The sequence below is a fragment of the Solea solea genome, chromosome 8 (genome assembly GCF_958295425.1).
Source record: "Solea solea chromosome 8, fSolSol10.1, whole genome shotgun sequence".
Taxonomy (NCBI): domain Eukaryota; kingdom Metazoa; phylum Chordata; class Actinopteri; order Pleuronectiformes; family Soleidae; genus Solea; species Solea solea.
The window spans coordinates 28169091-28192661 of NC_081141.1; the positions used below are offsets into that span (position 1 = coordinate 28169091).

Consider the following 23571-nt stretch of genomic DNA (forward strand, 5'->3'; position numbering starts at 1 on the left):
ATTTTTTACTTCAACGGTATGGGATTGAGAGAAAGGTTTATCTTAAGTTCTGAAACACAATTTTTTATTTTAAATTGGGTTTATTGGCCAAGTGTGAATGCACATCGAAGAGATGTGTGTACTTTCACATAAAAATGACAAGAAAAGTGAGCAAATAAGTGAAATAATTGCACAGAAGTGTGAAATAAAAAATAGTGCAGGAGTTAAATAAGTCAGATATGTGGTATAATTATGGATTGTTGTCATTTTAGATCTATTTGTGTACCATTTACATGCTTCAACGTGTGCTATATGTATATGACCCTGCATATGTATGCGTGTCACAATCTGGCACAATAACACGTAAATATTCACTAATGTGCACAATTACCCATATTGTTTTGATTATTTCACTCATATTTGACACTTGGAACCGCAAACACAGTGAATTTTACCCAATTTGTAATCAATCAATTGCAAATCAATTTGTTTTATCAAGCACATTTATAAACGTTTTCGTACGGTAACATTTAAATATATAAGTGATATAAAAATGATAAAAACGCGTCAAGGAAAGATGTAAAAACACAGCCAATAAAAACAACCTCTTAAAAGTTAGAAGCAGTGAAGTCAAACCTTAGAGAAATAAAAAAAAACTACATTTATTAACAGACAATTTTTCATCAGGTCCACCTTAAGAGCTTTCTGGTCCCGCCCCTGACGCTTCCTCCGCGCGCTCTGATTGGCTGAGCCCTCGTGGATGGAAGTGGCTGCAGAAATGCAAAACTTGTTGCTGTGGACGCGTCTCTCTCTCACCGCGGCACACTGAGAGAGAGAAAGAGAGAGAGAGTCACAGTCAGTGAGTCCGTGAGTGTCCGTGGATCCACGCTCAGTACGCACCGCGCCGCGCCACGCTCGCCAAACGGACGCACACACGGAGCCGGAGAAGCGGGAAAGAAAAAACGAGGACTTTATTTGGTTCTTTCTTGTTTTAAAAAAATTAATAATAATTAAACCACCGCGGTGCGGCACCGCGAGGCTGCGTGATTCTGCAGCGGGGAGGAGGATGATGTTGAGCGGCTCCGTCGGCTGTGGAGTGCGGCCAGTGCGCGCCGCGCTGCTCCGCGCTCATCAGGTCGCGTGAAGAACGGACGCTCCGGTTCTCCAGCGCCTGGTGTTGTGTGTGTGTGTGTCGTTTCTGTGGAGAACCGTGGACTTTTTCACCTTCACTCTGGACATTTTATCCCCACACCTGCTCTGATTTGTGCAGCCACTGAAGTCGTTTTTTTCCCTCTCCAGAACCACAGCAGCTCCATTTGGACTTTTTTCTTCTTTCCACTATGGGACCTTTTACAAAGACTCGCTGTGGGACATTTGTCTGTGGACTAGAATGATGAGAGACAGGACAGAAACTGTCACAAATCCACAGTTTTGATCGTTTTTTTATGTACCTAGTTTTTTTTCTTCTTCGTTGTTCCGCGTCATGTTCGCTCTGGAGAAATGCTCACAGAAAAACTTTGGATTATTTTAAACTCTCACACACAGCGAGTGAAATAAAACACTTTTTTTTAAATATTCGGCTGAGTAGTCAAAAGACAAAAAAGAAGAGCGGTAAAAGTCAACGCTTTAACGCGAGGACAGGGACACAGTTTGCGTGCGTATTTTGGAGCCAGTCTGTCCCCCCCTTCTCTCACTGCGCGTCCTTGGATAAAACAAAAACAATCGATCCACAACAATGAAAACTTATCTGGTGAGTTTGAACATTTTTAAGTAGTTAAATCCGCAGTATAATACAAATATTTTGAGTAGTTTATATTGTATTTTTTTTGTCTTTTTTGCTTTTTTGTGGGGACAGACGGAAAACTGGCAAACTGGCCGTCATGTGGGATTAATTGCAAGGGAGTATGTTTGGGCTGGAGCAGTTTGGTTCTCAGATTAATAGCAGAAACCCTGGCCAGTCAGAGAGAAGCGTAAACCAAGCGAGACTGAACATGGGATCTCATTATAAGAGCCCAGCTTTCCACGCTGGGGCCCCGTCGGGAGCAGTGGAGCCCAGTATGGGCCCCATGAGCGAGCCGCAGATGCTGGGGCTCAACATGAACATGAACGGAGAGCAGCAGCAGTACGGAGGCTTCCACCCGCGGGGCCATACGGACATGCACGCAGGCAGCGGACTCCAGCAGCAACAGCAGCAGCAGCAACAAGGAGCCATGCATGGATTCTTTAACAACCAGCAACCTCACCAAGGACACCCCCACCAACATCACCCCCACCAACATCACCCACACTTCAGTGGGAGTTTCGGAGGCCCAGAGCCGGGCTCGTCATGCCTGCATGGCGGCAGGTTAATGGGCTTCAACAACAATGGCATGGGACCACAGCAGGGCTTCGGAGAAGGATTTGATCCTCTCACTGAGGGACAAGCGGGAGATGGCTTCCCCCAGCAGCAGCAGCAGCAGCAGCCGCCGCCACCACAGCAGCAGCAGCAACGGCCTGGTAATATGCCTGATTTTCAACATCACGGGCCTCCCAGTGGAAGCCATGCTGTCCCTGCCCCCTGCCTCCCCCTGGATCAGTCCCCAAACAGAGCAGCCTCCTTTCACGGTCTCCCTTCCTCCTCATCCTCCTCTGACTCTCACGGCCTGGAGTCCAGACGGATGCCAAACCAGGGAGCCGTGGAAGGATTAGAGTACAACTTCCCAAGTGAGCCACCATCTGGACATTTTGATGTACCCGTTTTTTCCCCTTCAGAGTCAGATTCTCAGTTACCCCATTTTGGGCCGGGAAGGCCAGTTCCAGGCGGGAATTTCCCCGGGAACCCTGGCATGCCACGGACACCAGGAATGCCAGGCATGTCCAAGGTACAGCAGCCGCCACCGCCACCACCGCAGCAGCCTCAGCACGGAGTGTTTTTTGAACGCTTCGGAAATGGCCGGAAGGTGCCCGTGGGAATGGAGCCGGGCGTTAATACAAGACATCCTCTCATGCAGCAGCAGCAACAACAGGCCAACTTGATAGGCAGACAGAACTCGTGCCCCCCTGGCCTCCCCCGACCCCCTCAGGCTGAGCCCGGCTCTGCTAACCCGAACATTCTGGATGGTGGGGTCATGATGCCCGGCCAACACAACCAGTATGAATATCCTATTCACAGACTAGAAAATAGGGGTCTGCACCCCTATGGGGACCCAATGTTTAATATGCAACAGCCAGCTCCTCCTCCTCCTCCTCCCTCCCAGCAGCCCCCAAATCAGAGGCTTCAACACTTTGACTCTCCTTACATGAACATGGCAAAAAGGCCTAGATTTGACTTTCCTAATGCACACGGAGGCGACGGCTGGTGTGGCGGCATGGAAAACCACCTCTCCCCCTCCTCCTACCCTGGCCTGCCTGCAGAGTTCACCCCACCTGTGAGTGAAGGCTTCCCACCGGGTCCACTTCAGCACCCAGGGCCCGAACAGCAGTCACTGCAGCAGCAACGTCAGAATGCAGCCATGATGATAAAACAGATGGCCTCACGCAATCAGCAGCAGAGGATGCGGCAGCCGAGTCTGCAGCAGCTGGGTCACCACGGCGATGTGCCTCCCGGACCCATGGCTCATGGCGGTCCTGTGGGGAACATGCCTCAGCCCGGCTTCGACAGGGAGAACGGCGGCAGGATGCCAAACATTGACGGACAAAATCCCCACGTCGCTCAGGAGAACGCCTGGTTCCAGGGGTCCCACCCACCTGGAGAGATGATGTCACGACGTATGGGTGGAGCAGGAAATGAGTCGGGACCTCACGACATGGGGCTACAGCAGAACGGCGCCGGGATGATGTTCAGGCCGGGCATGGGCATGCAGGAGCCCATGAGAATTCCAGGCGACGGACATGTGCCAGCTCTCCATTCCCCGGGCATGCACTCGCAGTTCAGCGGCAACATGGGCAACCTCTCACAAATGCAGTCTCCAGGAGCAGGAGCAGGCCATCCTAACGCACCAGCAGAGAGGCGGCCAGCTGACTTCCCCACACCTTCAATGGGAGCACAGCCTACGTTTCCCTATGGGGGAGCAAACCGTCAGGGGTCGGCCCACAACGCTCCCCAGGGGGTGAGCACCTCACCAGGGAGCTACCCTCCTCAGCCAGAGTTCCCCTCAGGCCAGCGGTCGTCTGTTAGCAAGCTTGGCTCACTTTCCCTGGGGAACTTTAGCAAACCCAGCACTAAAGACAGTGTTTTCGGGCAGAGCTGCCTGGCAGCCCTTTCCACGGCCTGCCAGAACATGATCGCCAGCCTTGGTGCCCCCAATCTTAACGTAACATTCAACAAGAAGAACCCTAATGAGGGCAAGCGAAAACTGAGTCAGACAGAGCAGGACATTAATAGCAGCACATCTAATGGGACTGGCAGTGCTGCTGGTGCTGAATATTTTCAGAGCAGCACTTCCCAGAACAGCCAGATGCCTGGCACTGGGAATAGCAACTCTAAGCCTGCAAGTCAAAGCCAGACGGTGCAGGGGGAAGCCAGTGCCCTCTCCCCAAATTACAACATGGACGCTACCCCGTGCAGTGAGGGGAAGGCAACAACAGGGAGTGGGAGAGGGAGAGGGAGGAGAAAAAGAGACAGTGGACATGTGAGCCCTGGGATTTTTTTCTCCTCTGACAATGGTAACCCTGTTGTAAGTCCAGGCCAGCAGACCCCCTCGGCTGGCGTTGGGGAGAGGGGTGGGGGCACGCCCCAAGAGAAACACCTCCAATCACCCTCGTGGGGGAAAGGAGGTGACCTAATGTTGGGGGACCAGGCCGATTTGATGTCTTCTTTGGACAGTGGCATTCAAAGTGTTGCCAAGTCTGACGGGAGCTCACCACGAGTGGACTTTCCTGACGATGTCAGCACCCACTACGGCAACGAGGACGAGGTGTCCTCTAGCTCGGACGCAGGAGGGGCCTCGGGCGCTAAGCCCATGATCACCGGCTCGCCCAAAATGCAGAGGAGCGATCACGGGTCGATAAATGGACAGAAGCCCCTGAGCATGGGCATTAACAATCACACTACCTCGACACCAGATAGCTATGGACTGAGCGCTGGTGGGGGCACAGGGGGGAGCGGGGTGAGCCACCCAGGCACTCCCGGCGTGGAGCAGGTACGCACCCCTTCCAGCACCTCTGGCCAAGACGAAATCCACCCTCTGGAGATTCTGCAGGCCCAGATCCAGCTGCAGCGGCAGCAGTTCAGCATCTCTGAAGACCAGCCACTGGCCATGAAGAACAGCAAGAAGAGCGGCGACTGTGCGTCGCAGAACGGAGACACCGAGCTGGCGAGCTGCAGCCCGGACGCGGGGAAGGGCTCGATGGGCACTATTGACCTTGACACGCTCATGGCGGAGCAGCACGCCACCTGGTACGTGCCCGGCGACAAGGCCATGATGGACGGGTCGGAGGACGACAAGGCCATGGGACCCTGGGACAAAAACAAGAGCCAAAACAGCAGCAAAGAAGGTAATTACATTTTTTTTTCCCCCTCATTTTTCCTGCTCTCTGTGTCTCTGTTTCTCTGACGCTCACTCTCTCATGTTCAGCTCAGCTCTTTGCTCACAAAACATCTTGTAGTTTTTATTAAAAATGACAAAAACCCTTCGGATAAAAATTTTATTTAGAGGAAAAGTGTCTTTGAAAATGGTTTAATTTTAAAGTTTCAGCTTCAGTAAAGGAAGATAAAATGTAGCCTTTAAAGGGGGTTAAAATTTAGATTTATAGGTTATTTATTTCTTCTTTTTTTGCAGCTTGGTTTTGTAAAAGTGAAAATAAGTATATATAAATAAATAATATTATGAGAATGTGTGTCTCATACACACACACGGCCATTGTTTTTCACATTTGCACGTCGAGGCAGAGAAAAGTCAACATTTCCTGCCGTTCTTTATCTGCGTTTTCAGGGTGAACGACTGCATTGAGAAGATGAATAGCTGTTTTTTGAGGATATGCGTTGGCGCAGCGGGGTTTTTTTTTTTATTCCCCCCGCGTGTTTGTTTTTCTTATTATTATGGGATAATTCTGAGCTGCCGGCAGTGGACTGACTTTTTTAAATGAATGGATTAATTAGTTTTAATAATGTTTGAAATTTACTATTTTTTTACTATTAATAAACAATTAAATAACAATAATCTTATTACAGTAGTAGTAAATTGTGAGGTTTTTAAAGCACAGGGTTATTATACTACTATTATACTAATAAAATAATAATTTTAGTTAAATTGTATGGTTATTTGAATACTATGGTGGGATTAAACCATAAAATACATCTTATTTTGCCGGTATGTTGTAATTATAATAATAATTATAATTGTAATATTTTATGACGTAATTATTAGGCTACACAGATTTTTATAATTGCTTTAAAGCTTTGAGGAGTTTTTTTTCTATTTGCTTTGCGTCCTGATGTTTTTTTTAATCTGTTTATTTTATATCGTACACGTCATTTATTTATATCATTTATTTAGTTATTCCTTGTGTTTAAATTATAGCCTTAGTTTTAAAACATGGAATGTGTAAACGCTGAGCGTCTGCGGCGACGTCTCTTTGTTCTGATCAGTGAGAGGGAGGGAGGGAGGCGAGGGGGGAGGGGGTGAGCAAGTCTGGACTCTCACACGCACACACACACACATTGTTTCTGTTTTGTTGTGTGTGTTGATGATATCACTTTTCATCCTAATTATAAATAAATAAAAATTCCAAACGTACACAATTGACAAATCAAGTCAAACTTTGTTTAATCTGCACCTTTCTGTCCACAGTTACAACATAAACGGGTGAAATTTATTTAAACATAATAAAAAAAGCAAAATGAAACATTAAAATTAACAATAAATGTCAAAAATAAATTATTAAAAGTAGCTCAAAATAATCACAGACATAATCCAGTTCATGGTCGGGCTTTTTTTTGCAGTTTAGCAGCAAAATGACAAAAGTTATTAAACATTTTGACATTTTTATTTTACGTCATTCACAAAATTAAAGGAGAAAGAGAAAGAATAGTGTTTGTCGTCGTCTGAGCGATCGCTGCTGCGTTCCATCGTCGCTCGTGATTAACGAGTGTGTTTACAGTCAACAGTGACGGAACCACCTGATGATTTATGATCCTTTAATTAGCAACAACAACAAAATAAAATTACCTAAATAAACATTTACACAGCAGCAGAGACACGGACGCCGCTGCTGCTGCGTCTCTGTGAAATATGACCTTTTGATTTATTCACAAATCACAAATAACAACCGTGGAAATCTCTGTTTAAAAGTTTTAAACGTGGGTGAAGTTTCTGCGTCGACGAGTGATTCATGTAATCATCTTTTTTAAAGTCATATGGTTTAAAATGATTCAGTGGTTCATGACACAGTTGGTCCAATGTGTTCATAAACTCTATCTAAAAATGAGATAATCTGTTAAATTTGTTTATTTTATTTATATATAACATATTTTAGTTACACAAAAAATTCATAACAAAATAATGTCGAGATCTGTCTAACATTTGACACTATGTATACGTCTGTGTGTGTGTGTGTGTGTGTGTTCATATATGGAAAATAATCTAAAATGTAGAATAATGGTCGAAATTCAAAATAAAAATAGAGAAAAAAACCATTAAATGCGCTGTCTAACCATTTGATACTGTATCTATACATAGTATGTGTGTGTATGTATGTATGTACACGTGTATATATATATATACACATGTAAAAAACATTTTAGTTACACTGTTGAAATTCGTCTCTGAGTTGGTGTTTCACATCATAGATTCATCTCCAAATTTGTCCCTTTATGTCCCCTTGTCTCCTTTCCTTCTCTCCTCTTCCTCCTCCTCCTGATGCTGCTGAAGTCCACACAGGAGGAAGAGGAGGAGGAGGAGGAGGAGGAAGAGGAGGAGGCGTTGTGCGGCTCCGGAGCGATCGATAGCTAGTTAGCACAAATCACGGCTCCTGACAGTTTCTCATTTGAGTGCTTCAGACAGCAAAGATGAAAAAAGAGGGTGGAGGTGTGTGTTTGGGAGAGGAGGAAGAGGAGGAGGAGGAGGAAGAAGAGTGTGTGGGGGGGGGTCAGATTGAATCTGATGCTCACACACACACACAGATAAGTTACCTGTACCAGTGAGTCCACGCGAATCCTCCATGTCTCAACTCCCAATTCATTAAAGAAAAGTAGATTTAAAATAGACGACAACATCACAGAGTCCAGTTTTTATTCCTAAAACACTCAAACTTCTGCAAAATACATTAAAAATGACAGAATATAACAAAACCACAAGCAAAAACTAAGTTTTATATTCAAAAATACAATAAATATTTGAGAAATGTGAGTCCTGAACATTAAAATATCCACAGATTAAGATTAAATGTGTTTGACACATTATATAATAATAAAATGTTCTGGGCCATAAACGATGAATCAATAAGTCATCTGGTTCCTAAAATGTTTTTAAACCTGTAAATGATGATTGTTTTTATCCAACTAAAGATTTTTAGACTAGAAGACTAAAAATGTGGTTAAAATTGTTCATAAAATGTAAATTTTGTCTTCAAAACAAACACATTTCAATGTAAACGCTTTTTACGTGACGCGTAAACTGAAAATAAACGTTAAAATAAACTTAAAAATAGATTTAAAAGAAAAATCTCTTTAAACGGTCACTGCTGCTGATGTGCAGGTGACCTGTAGGTCAGAGGTCAGTGAGGTCAGAGGCAGCTCTGAGGCTGAAGCGTTGTTGTTGTTGTTTGTGTGTGAAACAGTGACAGCAGACGAGTGACGTGAACACAAACACAAATTAAACGCGTTTATTTTTCACGTAATGTGATGAAATTACAGCCGGTGAAATCCTGACTTTATCACTTTCACTTTACACCAATAACACAATCTTTCACAGTAACTTGGAGGAAAAAGTGTTTTCTTATAAACTTTAGCTGAAATTCAACATTTTTTCCCCTCTGAACGTTTTCACATTTAGAAATTTAAGCAATTTAATGTTAAAACTACACTTCTTTTTGTAGAAAAGCTGATTTTGCACCTTTAAATTGAATCTTTTTTAGGGTTAAGACTTAGTTTTTAAACTAAAATCATAATAATAACAAATATCTGCTTCATTTGACTTTACGTAATATTTTTGTGACCAGTTTTACAACATTTAAATCTGTAACCCAGACTAAATAATCCCACTTCCTTTATTGCGAGTTCTGTAAAGCTCTAGTATGTAACTCTGTTTCAGAGGACCCGGGTTAGTTCCTTAACCTAAACATGTCATCGGTCAACACGTGTTTCACACATCCACCTCGTTCATGTTTCAGAGAACCATGGTTCATTTCTTAACCTAAAGTTCTCTTTTAGCCTTTGTTTTTACGTTAATGTTCAGAGAACCGGGGTTCATTCCTTAACCTAACGTTCTCTTTTAGCCTTTGTTTTTACGTTAATGTTCAGAGACCCAGGGTTCATTCCGTAAACCTAGTGTTTTTTTTCTGGCGTTACGCGATACGAAATCAGATCAATGCACTTTTATCATTTATTTCTATTTAACCGTGACAAAGAACAGCTTTAAAACATATCTATACGCAGAAATTTCAAAGTAAAAGGCTGGAAAAACACAGTCTACACTCGCATTTGCAGACACATCTGTGGATCCAGTCGCTGCTGCAGCTTCTCCACAGAACAAACTGTGTCAGTTAATATTATTTCCCCTTTTTTTTTCTCAAAGTAAAGCCCTCTCCTCCTCCTCCTCCTCCTCCTCCTCCTCCACTTGTTTTTTGTCTGTCAGCCAGAAACAAACTGACCGTTCCTTTGGAAACTGGTGCGTCGTCGTGATAACAGACAACCAGCAGGCGAAGGAAGTGATTCAGTTATTTTTACACTTTCTTTTTTTTCACCACATACAAACCCTCAGGTTTCTCTGTGGAGTCGTTTTCAGTCGTCAGTAATCATCAGGATTTAAAAAGCAGCTCTAATGATCAAATCACATCAAATCTGCGTCGCGCTGACTCTGACAGATTTGACGAGGGGGGGGGGGGGACTTTTCAGCTTTTCAACTCCTCAGAGACTTTTCTCACCTGTCGTTGACAACAAATCACACCGGTAAATTTCTTCTTTTTCCCGCCTTCAAAAATAAAGCAGAAAAAAGGGGGAGGAAATGATTGACACATGCTTGAATGTAAGAGGGGGAGGGGGGAAGAAAAGAGCAGCTCGAGGCCGTGTGTGTTCTTTTTACCTGTCATTACACGGCGTTTCATTTTGACACACACACACACACACATACTCCTGCTAGCTCGCGCCGCACGCTAATCATTGTCATTACGATAATCACGGCAATTAGCATCCGTAACGTTGTCCTCGCTCTCTCCAAAAGTCGTAAATTCATCCTCGGGGGTTGACGCCCAGCGTGTGTCAATGACGTGGTTATTGACGGGTTCACCGCGGTGTCACACACACACACACACACACACAGCTGTAAGGTTTGTTGTTGTTGTTGTTGTTGTTGTGTTAAAGTGCTGATTCAGCACGGGGTAGCTAGGAAAACATGGCCGCTGCAGTGACGCGGCAGATTTTACGTAGCGCGTAAAAAGTAGTTTTTATGTTGTTTTGTTTTACTCCAGCTAATATTTCCACACGTTTTTATTAACAATAACAATAATACTATTTAATTCAGGTTTTCTGATTATAACTCATTAACGTGAAGCTGATCTACAGTTACTGTCGCACAAGTTTTGACCCTAAATTTGGTTCGAATTATACACAAAATGTTCATTTTTGTCTTCAAAACGGAGGAATTTCAGTGTAAATGTGCAGAGAAATGCTTTTACGTGACACGTGAATCGGGTAAACACAGCGATTTTGCCTTATTTTTATGTCAGATATGTAAATGAAGATTAGAGAGAGCGAGAGAAACCAAAATAGTTTTTTTTTTTTTTGCAATTTTCGGCCAAATCAGCCGCACTGATTTCTAAAAAAATAAAAAAAATGGAATCAATCATAAATGGAAAACTGTGATTTTTACTATTGTCATGGTCTAGTTTGTGATCATATGTATGTGAGGCTGTGAGTGCTGGCAAGAATCTAATGATAGATCGCGATATTTTAGAATAGAATAAGTCTTTATTGTCCAACGAGGTGGAAAACCAACAAAATCTAGAACTACAATTAAAACACGTTAAAATAACAGTATTCGGAGTATTTTCCTGGTGTCGTGACAACATGGCGTGCGTGTGTGTTTTTTGATGGGATTTTACTGACAGTTAAAGGAAGTTTATTAATAGAAGTGTGTGACTGATGAAGAGAGAGAGAGAAAGAAGGAGAAAGATGAACTCAGGTGTCGACGTTTTTTTGTTTTTTTTGGCTGGATTTTTCAGCTGTTCTTCTGAACAGCAGCTCGTCCGGTGTTTTGTTTTGTTTTGGCCTCGAGGGGGAAAAGGATGTTGGAATTAAGAAAAACGTACTTGTCTCAGCATGTGGTAAATATTCTCCCCGGATGGCAGCGGAGAACGAGAGGCTGAGATGTACAGAAAAAATCATATTGCCATAAATTTAATAGATATTCTAATTGACTCATAATTGGTACGACATCTTAACGTCGTCACCTTCTCAAACATATTTGACATTTTTTCACATTTGTCAACAAACAAAACAGTATTTTTTCATCTAGAGATAATAAAAAACAAGTTCTCATGAATATTTCTTCGGGCCTTTGCTCTGTATAACGAAATAAATCATTAAAACTGAATAGTTTTTGGTTTGTGGACAAAACGCAACATTTGCAAACATCATAATCAGAGAATTTTAAGACATTTTATTATCATAATAGTAGTTATTTGACGCCCTATTTTCATCCTAAGAGCAACACATGTACAGTAAATTCATCGTAATGCTGTTTTTGACGGACTTTTTTATCAATTTAATCAAATAATTGCGAGATCACACTTTTCCAGTATCTTGTTGAGCAAAAAAGTTGGTGACGTTGTCACCTGCGTTTTTTTACGTCACAGCACCTGAAACTTTTTTTTACTGCTTTTTTTTAACTGCTTATAACTATTACTATTTTACATAAACACGACAAAATTCACCCTGATCCGTTGACGTCTCGCTGAGATAAACGCGTCTGGACGGAAATCCGTAATCTGACCAAGTATTTTGTCCTGTGACGTCATCAGTGGGCGGATTCTTTCCAAAATGGGTCGGGAACATTCCGTCTCAAAACATTCACATTGATCTGCAGACAGGAAGTTAGTTGTTAACGGGAGAAACAAAACCCACGCCCAAGAAAACACAAAGATCCTCCGACAAATGAGTTCTGACACCGGAGCTGTTTTTCTCTCCGGAGACTGAAGTGAAGATTTGATTAAGTGAGAGAGAAAGTTTTCTTTTTTCTTTTTTCCCCTCCTTCAAAAAACATCTGTAGTTTCCGACATTTTCATTTATGGAAGAGAAATAAAAGTGTCACTTTCGCACTTTCGTCGTCTTTCGGGGACAATTAATCATCGTTGTGTCAAATATGTGTGGCTGCGTCATTTTAAAAACGAGTCCGTACGGGTCATCGTCGTCATAAATATTAGATTATTAAAGACAGATTTTTATACGTAATGTAAAAAAGTAAACTTTGCTTTTGAACATTTACTGAGAACAAACACTTTAATCGTGTATTAAGTGTATTAATCATGTTTTCATTACAGTAAACTTCATATTATATTATTGCCAAATTGTTTAAAGTGAACATTGGTGAAATTCATCTTTTTCCTCTGTATTTGTACTTTTTCTAAAAGAAAGTACATTAAAAAGTATCAATAAATAATGTTTCACATTAGTTACGGTGCAATTATTGGAAGTTAAATTAAGACACACTATCTAATTACATGATTTATTGCCCTTGGTAACAGCACCAAAATACATGCACAATATTAGTTTAAATGATATTTAACGTAAATAATGGATTAAATTGCAGTTTTTTGACAGAAATGCAGTGTTTTACACTTGCTTTTGTGCGTGTTTGACACAGAAAACACAAACATGTTCTGTAACTTAAACAGAGACAGTGAAGTAGATCAGTGTGTCAGTGACTTGTTGGACAGATCCTGGACGTGGTTGTGAGTTATGATCGAGGCTTTAAATCATTTCCCGTGTTCCGATTTGTGTTCTGGTTTTTCTAAAGCTCTCTCTGTGTGTGTGTGTGTGTGTGTGTGTGTGTGTGTGTGTGTGTGTGTGTGTGTTAGCTGGAATAAAAAGGTAACACACGCTGGAGGCGATGCCTGCCCGAGCAGGTCTTTCTCTTTTTTCCCTTTCCTTTTCCATTTTTCAGTCCAGAGAACAGAGAGGAAATTTCAAACCAAAATAACCTCCGTAATCTTTCGCTCCCCACACCGCGGGAAAGGTCACGCCCCCCTCCGCTCACCCCCGGGGGCATGAGTGACGTGGGCTAAGACTCGCGTTAGCACTGACGTTGCCTGCGTCCTTCGTCAATACCCCGTTCCCAAAGTCTGAAATCGGGTCACACGATAGAGTCACGTGACCCGAAAGCATGTGTGGGGTTTTTATTGGCTTGGCTTCAGCTCAAGCTCTGTCTTTATGTTTTTTGGCACCGGTGCAAATTTTTGCGTCATTCCCAGCCCTAGGCTATGATGCTAATTCATCCTCCGAAACGTTAGAATGCAAGAAAAAGCTTTATAATAGCGGGTAAAAGACAAGCATCGGACATGAAACAGTAAAGTTCAACTGATACGTGGGTCAGTATCGGTTTCAAAAATGGAACAGAAAATATTTGTATAATTTTGTTTAAAAACGACCGTATTGGCCTGATACCGCAATCCATAAATAATCAATAGCTTTTATTAATCTTTTATATTGGTATCAGACATAAAAATCGGCATCAGGTTGTCTTTAGTTTGTCGCAAACCTTCAATTTTTTTCTTTCATTATTCGAATCAATTAAAGACGTAAAAGATACAAAAAAGTACCACATTTATTCCTGAGCTCGACGATGGCGTTTTCTTTTTTGGTGGGAACATTTTTCAAAAATTTAGGGAGACTTAACAGTAACATGTTGGTTTTGTAACATCGCAAAATTTCTCACAAGCACATGATAATATTTCACAACTTTTTGGTCACTTACTTTTTTCCGTTTTAAGTCGTTTTTAAAAACTTAAGTGACATGTTTTTTAAACATGACATCTGCACTTTTTCAGCATTAGTTTATGTAAAATTGTAAAAAAAAATCAAAATTTGTCACAGTTTTTGGTTAAACAAAAATTTGTTTTGGAAATGCTAATAATTTTTTTGTAACTTTAGTTACTTGGTTTTGTTACATTACAACATTTTAAAAATATTTTGGGGGGGTAACAAATCTTTTTTTAAAATGTAAGTGACATCTTTTGTAAACATTACATTACATCGCAACTTTTTGGTAACTTAAGTTTTTTTTTAGTATTAATAATATGTTTTTGTAAAATTGTAAAAATATTTTTGCATTAGTTACTTTGTTTGGTTAAACAAAAATATGAGTTCATCTGGGCTTTAAAAAAAAAATTTACCCACTAACTTTAGTGTGAAAGAGACTTAAGTTTTGCGTGAACTCACAGATTTTGTGTAATTCCACGTCACAGCTGACGCTGCGCAGAGACGAGATCATGATGAAGAGAACCTTAACTTCTTGAATCCCCCGCTGTTCACAAGCAAACGTGTTCTGGCTCCCTGCTGCTTTTTAAAAGGTCCAGATTTCAGTGAATAGCACCGGGTTGTTTTTGTGCCGACAAAGACGAGCGTCCTCGCACAGTTGTTATGTTAAAAGAATCTGACCCGATGTCAAACTCGCTGTCATCGCGGCCGAGGCCTTTTGGGCGTTTTTGTCAGCGAGCCGCGCTTTCTGATCGAGGCCGGTTTGTGTTCAGAGAGGACCGGGGTCGCGGCCTCAGGGGCCAAAGGTGAAGTGTCGTCATGGAAGTATAGAGCTTGGGATAGAAAGGGCAAAAGGCCTACTGCAAGGGATTGTGGGTCCTGGGAAATCAGTGTGACAGCTCAGAGAGGATCCTGTCGCAGGACAAAACTTTGAAGATTCAGATCTTTGTCACTTTGTTACTTTTCACTGCTCGTTTTTTTCAACTGTGACAAAATAAAAATATATAATTCGATGGAAAGTCACAATAAAAAAATGTTAATATTTCATGTGAGTGTCACAAGGGGGTGCCTGCATCTTCCCAGTCATGATTTATAATGTTCGCAAAAAAAATGTGTGTCCTTAGAAAAAAAAAAAAATTTTGTTTAGAAAAAGTTTGTTTTCAACGTTAGTAGCGTTTTTCTTTTAACCTTATATTTTTGCAAAAATATGTAAAGTCACATGTGAGTCACAACGCCTTCGCATGTTTTTCTAACATTGCAGAAAAAAAGTTTTGGTTACAATAAAGTGTTGTAACCGTAAACCTTTCAGCATTTCAATGCTATTGCTCCAACATTTTTGGTCACGTTAGTAACGTTTTTTGCAACAAAAAGTTTGTAAACGTTCTTAGATAACTTTTGTAACACTGTGTAACATTTTGTATCACTATACACAATTAATGTTTTTGTTTTTGTTACATTCTTTTGTAATGCAAGGATTTTTTTGGGCATAATTAATATTAGTTTGTAATATTACAACATTTTCTAACTTTCATTACATCATTTAAGTAACATTTTCTTGGTAAAACAGGAGATTGTGTGTTGTAAGTTTGACGTTTTTGGTGATATATTTTTTATTATATACCGTAATATTTGTCCTCCTCCTGTTTCTTGTGTGTCTGTGAGTTAATGATACAATTTAGATGATGACAGACTGAGAATAATGAAATAGTGACTTGCACTTATGTTTTTATCAGGATAATTGTGACAGTTGTGAAGTGTGTTGTGATATAATGGCAGCAGCAGTAAAACTCAGTCTCTGAGCAGCCGCTGTTTACTTTCCTGTGCTGGTGTGTGTGTGTGTGTGCGCGTGCGCGTGCGTGTGTGTTGTGACATGTAAACCAGTGTCAGGCCGTCGGCTCGTAGACACATTGGTGTCGAGCAGACGAGCGGAGCTGCTGTGTTTTCCTCTGCTTTACACGGCGTCTGAAAAACTCCACTCGTCTCCGTAAATCGTCTTCAACTGTGGCCGCGAGACAGCGACTGTGTGTGTGTGTGTGTGTGTGTGTGTGTGTGTGTAGAGAGAGAGAGACACGCTGATATAAATGTGTCTCGCGTTAATTTCAGTCTTTCTTGAACTCACGACTGTGATAATCTGCTGTGGCTTTAATGTGGTTATAGTTATTTAGGTGGTTTTCGTGCCTCAGCTGGTGCAGCTGCTCCCTCTCCTCCTCTCCTCTCCTCCTCTCCTCCTCTCCTCCCTCCTTCCTTGTTTTATTAGGTATTTTCTTCCTGGCTTGTTGATGCTCGAGCACTTGTTCCCCCTCCTCAGATGAAAAGGCTATTACTGAGATATTACAGTGGATATGAAGTCTGTGTTAGTCAAAGAAACCAGACGCAGCTTATTGAATAAAACGGGGGGAAAAAAACGAGTGATTTCCCCCGTTTGTAAAAATGTCACGGTGATTTTGGGGATTTCAGACTTTGATACAGAATTTCACACGGCAGCCGTAGCCGTGGATAATATTATAATATTTACAGCTAAAGTGCAACATCTTGATTTTTCCATAAAAATCACATTTCCCTCACTCTCTGTCCCTCTCGCCGTGTAAATGTCACGTTCTAATCCTGTGGAAGTGGATTTTTAAGCCTCAGTCACTTCAGTTCAAGCAAATTTAACCCATTAGATGAGATAAGAGGTGAAATGTTTTATTATTGAAGACTTATAGAAAGTATATACAACACAACAGGGTTAAATAACACAAGGGTATATGGATAAATACAGCAGCAGAATACAATAGTAAAGTGACCTTTAACTGCCTTATAGTAACAATTACTTGAATAGTTGATTATTAATCCTTTACTTAATCAACTATTTCGATCATCATTTCAGCTTAAATGTGAATATTCTTAGTTTCTTTGTGCCATAGAAGGAAAGAAAGTAAAACACATGAAATCTGAAGGCGTTAGGGTTACAGTTTGATTTCTTCTTGAGTTTTGAGTGTTTGGTTGTTTAACGTGAGGTTAATTTGTCTCCTTTACTCTATCCTTCAGTCTTTTCTTGTTATGAATGAATTATACCTGTTTTTTTCTCATAATTTATGAGAATAATAAACTTGTGTCGAAGTTCGCCTCCAGATTACGCGTCACGTAAAACCTGACGAGGAAAAATCCACAGCTTTTGACAAAGATTGTGTTTTTTTCTCTGGCACTGAGAGGCTGAGTGAATATTAATAATAATAATGATAATAACACTCTAAACTTGAATTATGTCACACTTTCCCTAACAAGGTGACAAAGTACTTAACGAGAGAGTTAAACCTAAGCAAGTTTAAACAGACCGTCGTAAAAAGACGTCGTAAAACAGAGCAGGACGCGACCGCGGTCATTAAAGTGGATTAATATGAATAAAAAAACAAATAATACATAATGAATACATGAGAAGAGAAGAGAGAATCGCAATTTGACCCAACTTTGACTCTTTTATCTTCTCTGCTCATTTTAAAGTAATTTTTTTGGTCCAATCTTGTTTTTTTAAATCTAGAAAAGTGTGAATATTGAACTTTAACTTTGACTTTAAAGGTTATTTTACAAATCAAATTGTGGAGGATTCATTTGTGCCACAGAAGCAGAAGTTACTGTGTGTGTGTGTGTGTGTGTGTGTGTGTGGCACCAGCAGCAGCAGCAGCATCAGTGTTTGTTGTGTTGTGTCAGTTTGGCTCTTTCCCTCTGGCTTGAATGAAATGCTTGGTTGCGTATTCAGGCCGCTGCTGCTGCTGTTGCTGCTGCTGCTGAAACTGCTGCTGCTGCTGCTGCTGAAACTGCTGCTGCTGCAGACCCTGCTGTGCCCAGCTCATATGAGCTGGCGGCGGGCGCTTCAGGGCACCGAGCGCTGAGGAGAGAGGAGGGAGTGTGAGTATGTGGGTGGACGGACGGACGGAGGAGGGTTGATACTGGTGGGGGGTGAGGATCCGTCATGCTGAGGTGTGTGTGTGTGGACCCTCTGGCAAATGTTAGGTCTCCTCACTGCCACCACTGCTAACAACAACAACGCGGCACTAAATCCTAATTCCTCCTGTACCCCCCGCCCCCCCCACTCATGTCTCCACTGTGAGAGTCGGAGAACAACGGGAGGATTTAGCTGCTTGACCTTTTACCCCCCGACCTGCTACCCACCCCCCTTTTTCCATTCCAGTGGTCGCAGTCCAGACGGACTTGAGGGCAAATGAGCCTCGCTGCCTGAAAGTCTGCATGATTCTTTTACTCGTTTGTCCTGGTTTGGCCTTCTCTCCTCTTCTCTATATGTGTTTAGTTTAATGTACAGTTTAATCAAGCTATGGCCATAGTCTGACTAAGACCGGCAATCAGGCAACTTGTCGTCTCCTTCTACTTCCGGGTCAAAGACCAGAGAGGACATTTATTTCAGTGTGCATGCACAGAACGCCAACTCTGGCTCCAGTCCGACTAAGCGTACACACGCAGGAGTAATCGGACTATGAATTGCCATTATCCAGGTACGTTAGTCCGACTAAGACTAGCTCGATTTTTGTCTGTCGGACTTACGTGACATTAGGAATTATTGTCTTAGTCTGACTAAGATCAAACTTTTAACATGCGCGTGTGTGTCACATCTTCCTAAGAGCAGAAAAACATGTAGAATGTTGCAGACCCCCATGGTTCTCAAACTGTGGTACGGGTACCACCAGTGGTACGCAATCTTGCTCTAGTGGTACCTGTTTCTACTGTTCTATATACCAGGGTATTTGAGTCACTTTATCTCTCGTTCCGAACTTAAAAAGTTGCAGATGGAGGTTGAACAATACGCATCTTGTCATGATTGATTTCTGTCATCACATGACACACACGTGTGATTTCATACATGATGACGACGTGCACCTCAGGTTTTCCGTCATTAGCCCTTTAATTTAACGCACAGTCGTCCGGCGTATCGATTTCCCCGGGAGCGTGATTTAATGTGACACTCCGTGTTTTGGGGACTCCAGTCAAGTGGGTCAAACAGGGTGAAAGGTCAGGTTTTTCCCCAGTGCCCTTTGACCCTGTGACTGGAGGTCATATGCAGGAGCCCGCGAGATGTGCATGCGTGACCGAGAGAGAGCAAGTGTGTGCGTGTGTGTGTGTGTTTTAACACGTTCATATGAGGCGTCGAGGGTGTTGAGTTAATTTCACAGTTCAGGTTTAGTGCGAGTGTGAAAGTCACTCACGAGTGTGTGTGTTCTTTTAAAGCTGCACTACGTAACACGGTTGTTGTTGTTGTTTATTCTGCCTGTTGTTTGGTCTTTGTGCACAGAACTGAGATTTGTTTGCTGCGTCAAGCAAAACTATCAGACCCTGACTGAGAGGGAGCGTTTGTGTGTATACAGCAGCAGAGCAGGGGGCGGGCGGAGACGATAAGCTATTATCCCGTGAAACCGCTTAAAATAAAACAGTTTGCTGCTTCTTCTTCTTCTGTTGCCTCCGTCTGTCTTCATTTCAAACTAATCACTTCCTATGTGCAGGGCAGGAATGTCACCGGGCGACACGAGATCCAAACACTGCTGTATTTAAAATCGATCGTACTACAGTTTTAAAGTCACCTTGACATGAAAATCTAATACTCCTTTTGCATTTTAGAGGTTGCTTTGCCCTCAGATTCCCTTTTTTGAGGTTTAATTTGCTTCCAATCATGTGCTGAATGATTCTCTTGATGCCCCGCCTCTACGTTTTCTGTGGGTCTCTACCCGATCTGTACCTTAAACCCTAAATCATTCTATTCACGTGCAAAATTTAGCCACTTCTCCACCATAGCCCCCAAACAGCCTCTGTAACAGCAGGTAGCTGCAATTTCCCACAGATATTGAACTTATCGGGTTTGTGGTTCCGATCGGGAAGCCACAATCTGGAAATAACTAAAACCGTGCTCCGTTAACCACGTCATGAGTTACGTGAAGTGTCAGAGAATGCCCGTTTCTTCCAGTTTTTCCACAATCTTTACAAACCATTTCCTGTTTGTGCTCCTCTGCAGAGTCGGAGCTGATCCAGAGCAAGACTGGAGGCGGAGCCCCTGGGGCCGGCGGTGGAGGCGGGAGCAGCGGAGGGAACCACCTGCAGTGCCTGTCCGTCCACTGCACAGACGAGCTGGGCGACAGCAAGGGCCGCGGGGGCCCCGTCTCGTCCTGGCGCTCGCTCCACTCCGACATCTCCAACCGATTTGGAACGTTTGTGGCCGCACTGACTTGAACTGAAAGATAAAAAAGATTTAAAAAATAAAAGAGCACGGCCGAGCAGGAAGACGGGACAGAAGATCTACGAGTTTAAACGGGAGTGAAAGATTGAGAGACACAAAAACACGGAATGATGAGGTGTTGATGAGGCAACTGTCTGCCTGTTCAGGGAGAGAAAGACACTCAAACATGGACAAACACACACATATATACAACACACACACACACACACACACACACACACACACAGACAGACATACAAACATACATACATACGCTCTCTTTCACTCACTGCTGGACTCTGCAGCTTGGGCTCTACTCAACTCAACCACGCCCAAATTTGGAAAAAACCTCAAAATCAATATTTTTCTTTCTTTGATTTTCTTTGTTGAAGAAAAATAAGGAAATGTGGAAGAAAAACAGGGGGAAGAAAACGAAACCAGAAGACGAGATATTCAGTTGCCACTGGTTTGTGATTGTACACCGGTGTTGAGTTTATGTGACGTCGTCACGTTCACGCAGCTTTTATTAATTTACAGAAATCTGGATGTTTCCCCCACATCCATACTCTAATTCCACTGTTTCTTTAGAAGGGATTTGACCAGCGAGAAGCAGACCTTGGCATCATCCACACTACTAAATTTTCATTTAAAAACATGAACAATTCTTCATGTTTGGCTACGTCCACAGCCCTGAAAACAGAAGTCTGAAAACGCCGTAGGGCTCAGTTTTTGTTTTGAAAATTCTGGGGCTACGTTTGGCCGACCTTTGACCTATGAATATCGGAAAACACCATTTTCAATTGAAAACACAGTAGTGTGGATGGAGCTAAAATAAGAAGAGATTATACATGAATGTAACCCAACAATCCTTTTAAGGGAACATCATTTTTTTCCCCTTTATTTAAAGCTAATATTTGCTGGTCGTATCATTTAAGATTTGTTTTATTTCTCTTTTTTATATATATTGGCCAAAATCTACTTTTCTTTCTAAGCTCAACCACGTGTGTACAATTCATCCAGCAGGAACTGAAAACGGATGTCAAGGGATGGTCTAATAAAGGGAATCGAACAAAAAAGAGACTATTGGTATTGCACATGTATAATAAGAGAAAAATTTGCTGTGTGTTAGGCAATCTTGTAATCTTTAAATAAAGCTTCTGTTGAATTTGAATTTCCGAAACAATAGATGGAGGACTGTGACGGCAATTTACAAACTGATTTTTTTTTTGTTCCTTTGTTTTCTTTTTTAATAATATGTAAAGTGCAGTCGTCTGTTTTCCTGCATATTGTATATATCTGTATATGTTTTATTGAGTAACTAAATAACAATAAATATGACGTTAAAGGTGGATTAGTGTTTAGTCTGGCACTTTTTTTTTTCCTTCGGTTGACTGTAAATTTGGTATTCTGTGCACAACGGAGTAGGAAAATGTACGTACGTTGTGGGTCAAGACTACAAAGTGCTATGTGAATTCAGACCATTTGCTGTGGAAAACACTGTGTACCCTCATGATCATCTATGAATCTGAGCAAGCTCACTCTGGCTAACTAGATCACTAAAAACAAAAGCTAAACAAACACAAATGACATTTACAAACAACTTTTAAGTGAGAAGATAACAATACTTTGACTAACTCTAAAAGGTTAGTTCTAAAAACACGTGTGACAAATAGAAAATAAGACGTACACTAAAGAAGTAGCAGCTCGGAGATTCATGTTTAAAACATCCAATCGTGGTGGATTAAGAAGTCCGGATCTCTTTGTGATTCTTGTTTTTAATTTTTTATTGTTAAAATTGTTATTTAATTCCAAATATTTAATTCTTTACACCCGATCGACCTAGCAAAAGATGGATGCTAACAATGATGACCTTCCAGGCAGGAAATGTCTATTTAAAATGTGAGAACGGCAAGTGTTAGCTGTTTGTGAATAACCAAAACATTTATGTGAGAAGCTAACCGCTTCTTTGGCTAACTGGGGAGCTAAAAACATGCAAGTGAGAAAGCTAGCTAGAACTTTGGCTAACTGGATCGCTAAAAACATTAAGTGAGAAAGCTAGCTAGAACTTTGGCTAACTGGATCGCTAAAAACATTACGTGACAAGCTAGTGCTACTTTGACTAACTTACTGGTTCACTAATAACATACAAAACATATACTTGAGAAGCTAACTGTGGCTAACTGATAGCTAAAACCATGTGTATGAGAAGCTAACTGTATAAGTAACACGTCAGGGAGAACTACTACTACTACTTGGCTAACTTATTGGATAGCTAAAACTGGCAGAGAGTCCAGTGAACTTATTTGAAAACCTCCATTATAGTCACAATAGATCACAATGAGTAGTTTTAGTTAATTGTTTTGTTGTAATTGTTTTTTTCAGTTAGAAATACAGTGTTCATATGATATATTGTTTTTTGTGTTTGTCGTATCATCTGTTTTTGGCTACAGCAAACACACACACACACACACACAAACTTGTTTTAAGGGCTTTATCGTTGTGAGGATTGAGACAAAATGTCCCCACAAAGATAGGTTTGTAAGTTTTACTTTGGACCTCACAGAGCTATAAAAACAAGTACACCTCTCTTGTTGCACTTCCCCGGGCTCTCTTTGGCTCACCTGCTCTTTATTGGCCATCTGCATGGATGCTTAATGCTAATCAATAACTCCCCTGTGTGCCAACGCTGAGGTGGAGACGTCAATGCTACCTCACAGAGCTAGTGATCAGCCTGCATCACACACACACACACACACTGCAGGACTCCGTCTGTGTTATTCAGGTGTATTTGTGCTTCACTGCTGTCTCGGGCGCCCGCTGTGTCGGATTGCACAGCCTGTTGTGAGTGTGATGCACAGAGAGCAGACAGCAGACTGTCATGTCGGCTGGTTTACAGACGACGAGGGAGAAGAAAGAGCTTTGTAAAATAAACGCTGATTAAACTTTTTACTCATTACATTTTCATGCAAAGTTAAGTCGAGCTACGCCGTTTAATTGGACCGCTGTCCTTGTCCCACTACACGAGCGCTAGCGGGGGAATGGATTTATTCAACGAAGTGTGTCCGACTCCACTACATGAGGGGGCAAATAATGCTTGTTAGTGGTGGGCATTTTCCACTTCACCGATAACTTCACAGAACAAAACAACCAAAATATTTTTTTTACCATCCATCAATTTTCAAATTATCGAAATCCTTACACTGACAAGAGAGAAGATTAGTTTAAAAGTCAACACTCGCCTGGTTTAAGGTCAATACGAACAATAATGGAGTTTTAAACTAGG

At 41.8% G+C, this 23571-nt stretch overlaps 1 protein-coding gene across 1 annotated transcript; it reads left to right on the top strand.

Annotated features, from left to right (window-relative positions):
• Positions 1–770: 770 nt before the first annotated feature.
• On the top strand, positions 771–21637 carry mn1b (meningioma 1b). Its single transcript, XM_058635553.1, has 3 exons — positions 771–1729; positions 1835–5454; positions 20088–21637. The coding sequence occupies exons 2-3, from the start codon at positions 1884–1886 to the stop codon at positions 20300–20302; spliced, it is 3786 nt and encodes a 1261-aa protein (XP_058491536.1). The 5' UTR covers positions 771–1729; positions 1835–1883; the 3' UTR covers positions 20303–21637.
• Positions 21638–23571: the final 1934 nt, after the last annotated feature.

Excerpts from the sequence above, each read along its gene's own strand:
- mn1b (XM_058635553.1), top strand. The coding sequence starts at position 1,884 with ATGTTTGGGCTGGAGCAGTTTGGTTCTCAGATTAATAGCAGAAACCCT. Across the intron at positions 5,455-20,087 it reads CCAAAACAGCAGCAAAGAAG|AGTCGGAGCTGATCCAGAGC; the intron begins GTAATTACATTT and ends GCTCCTCTGCAG.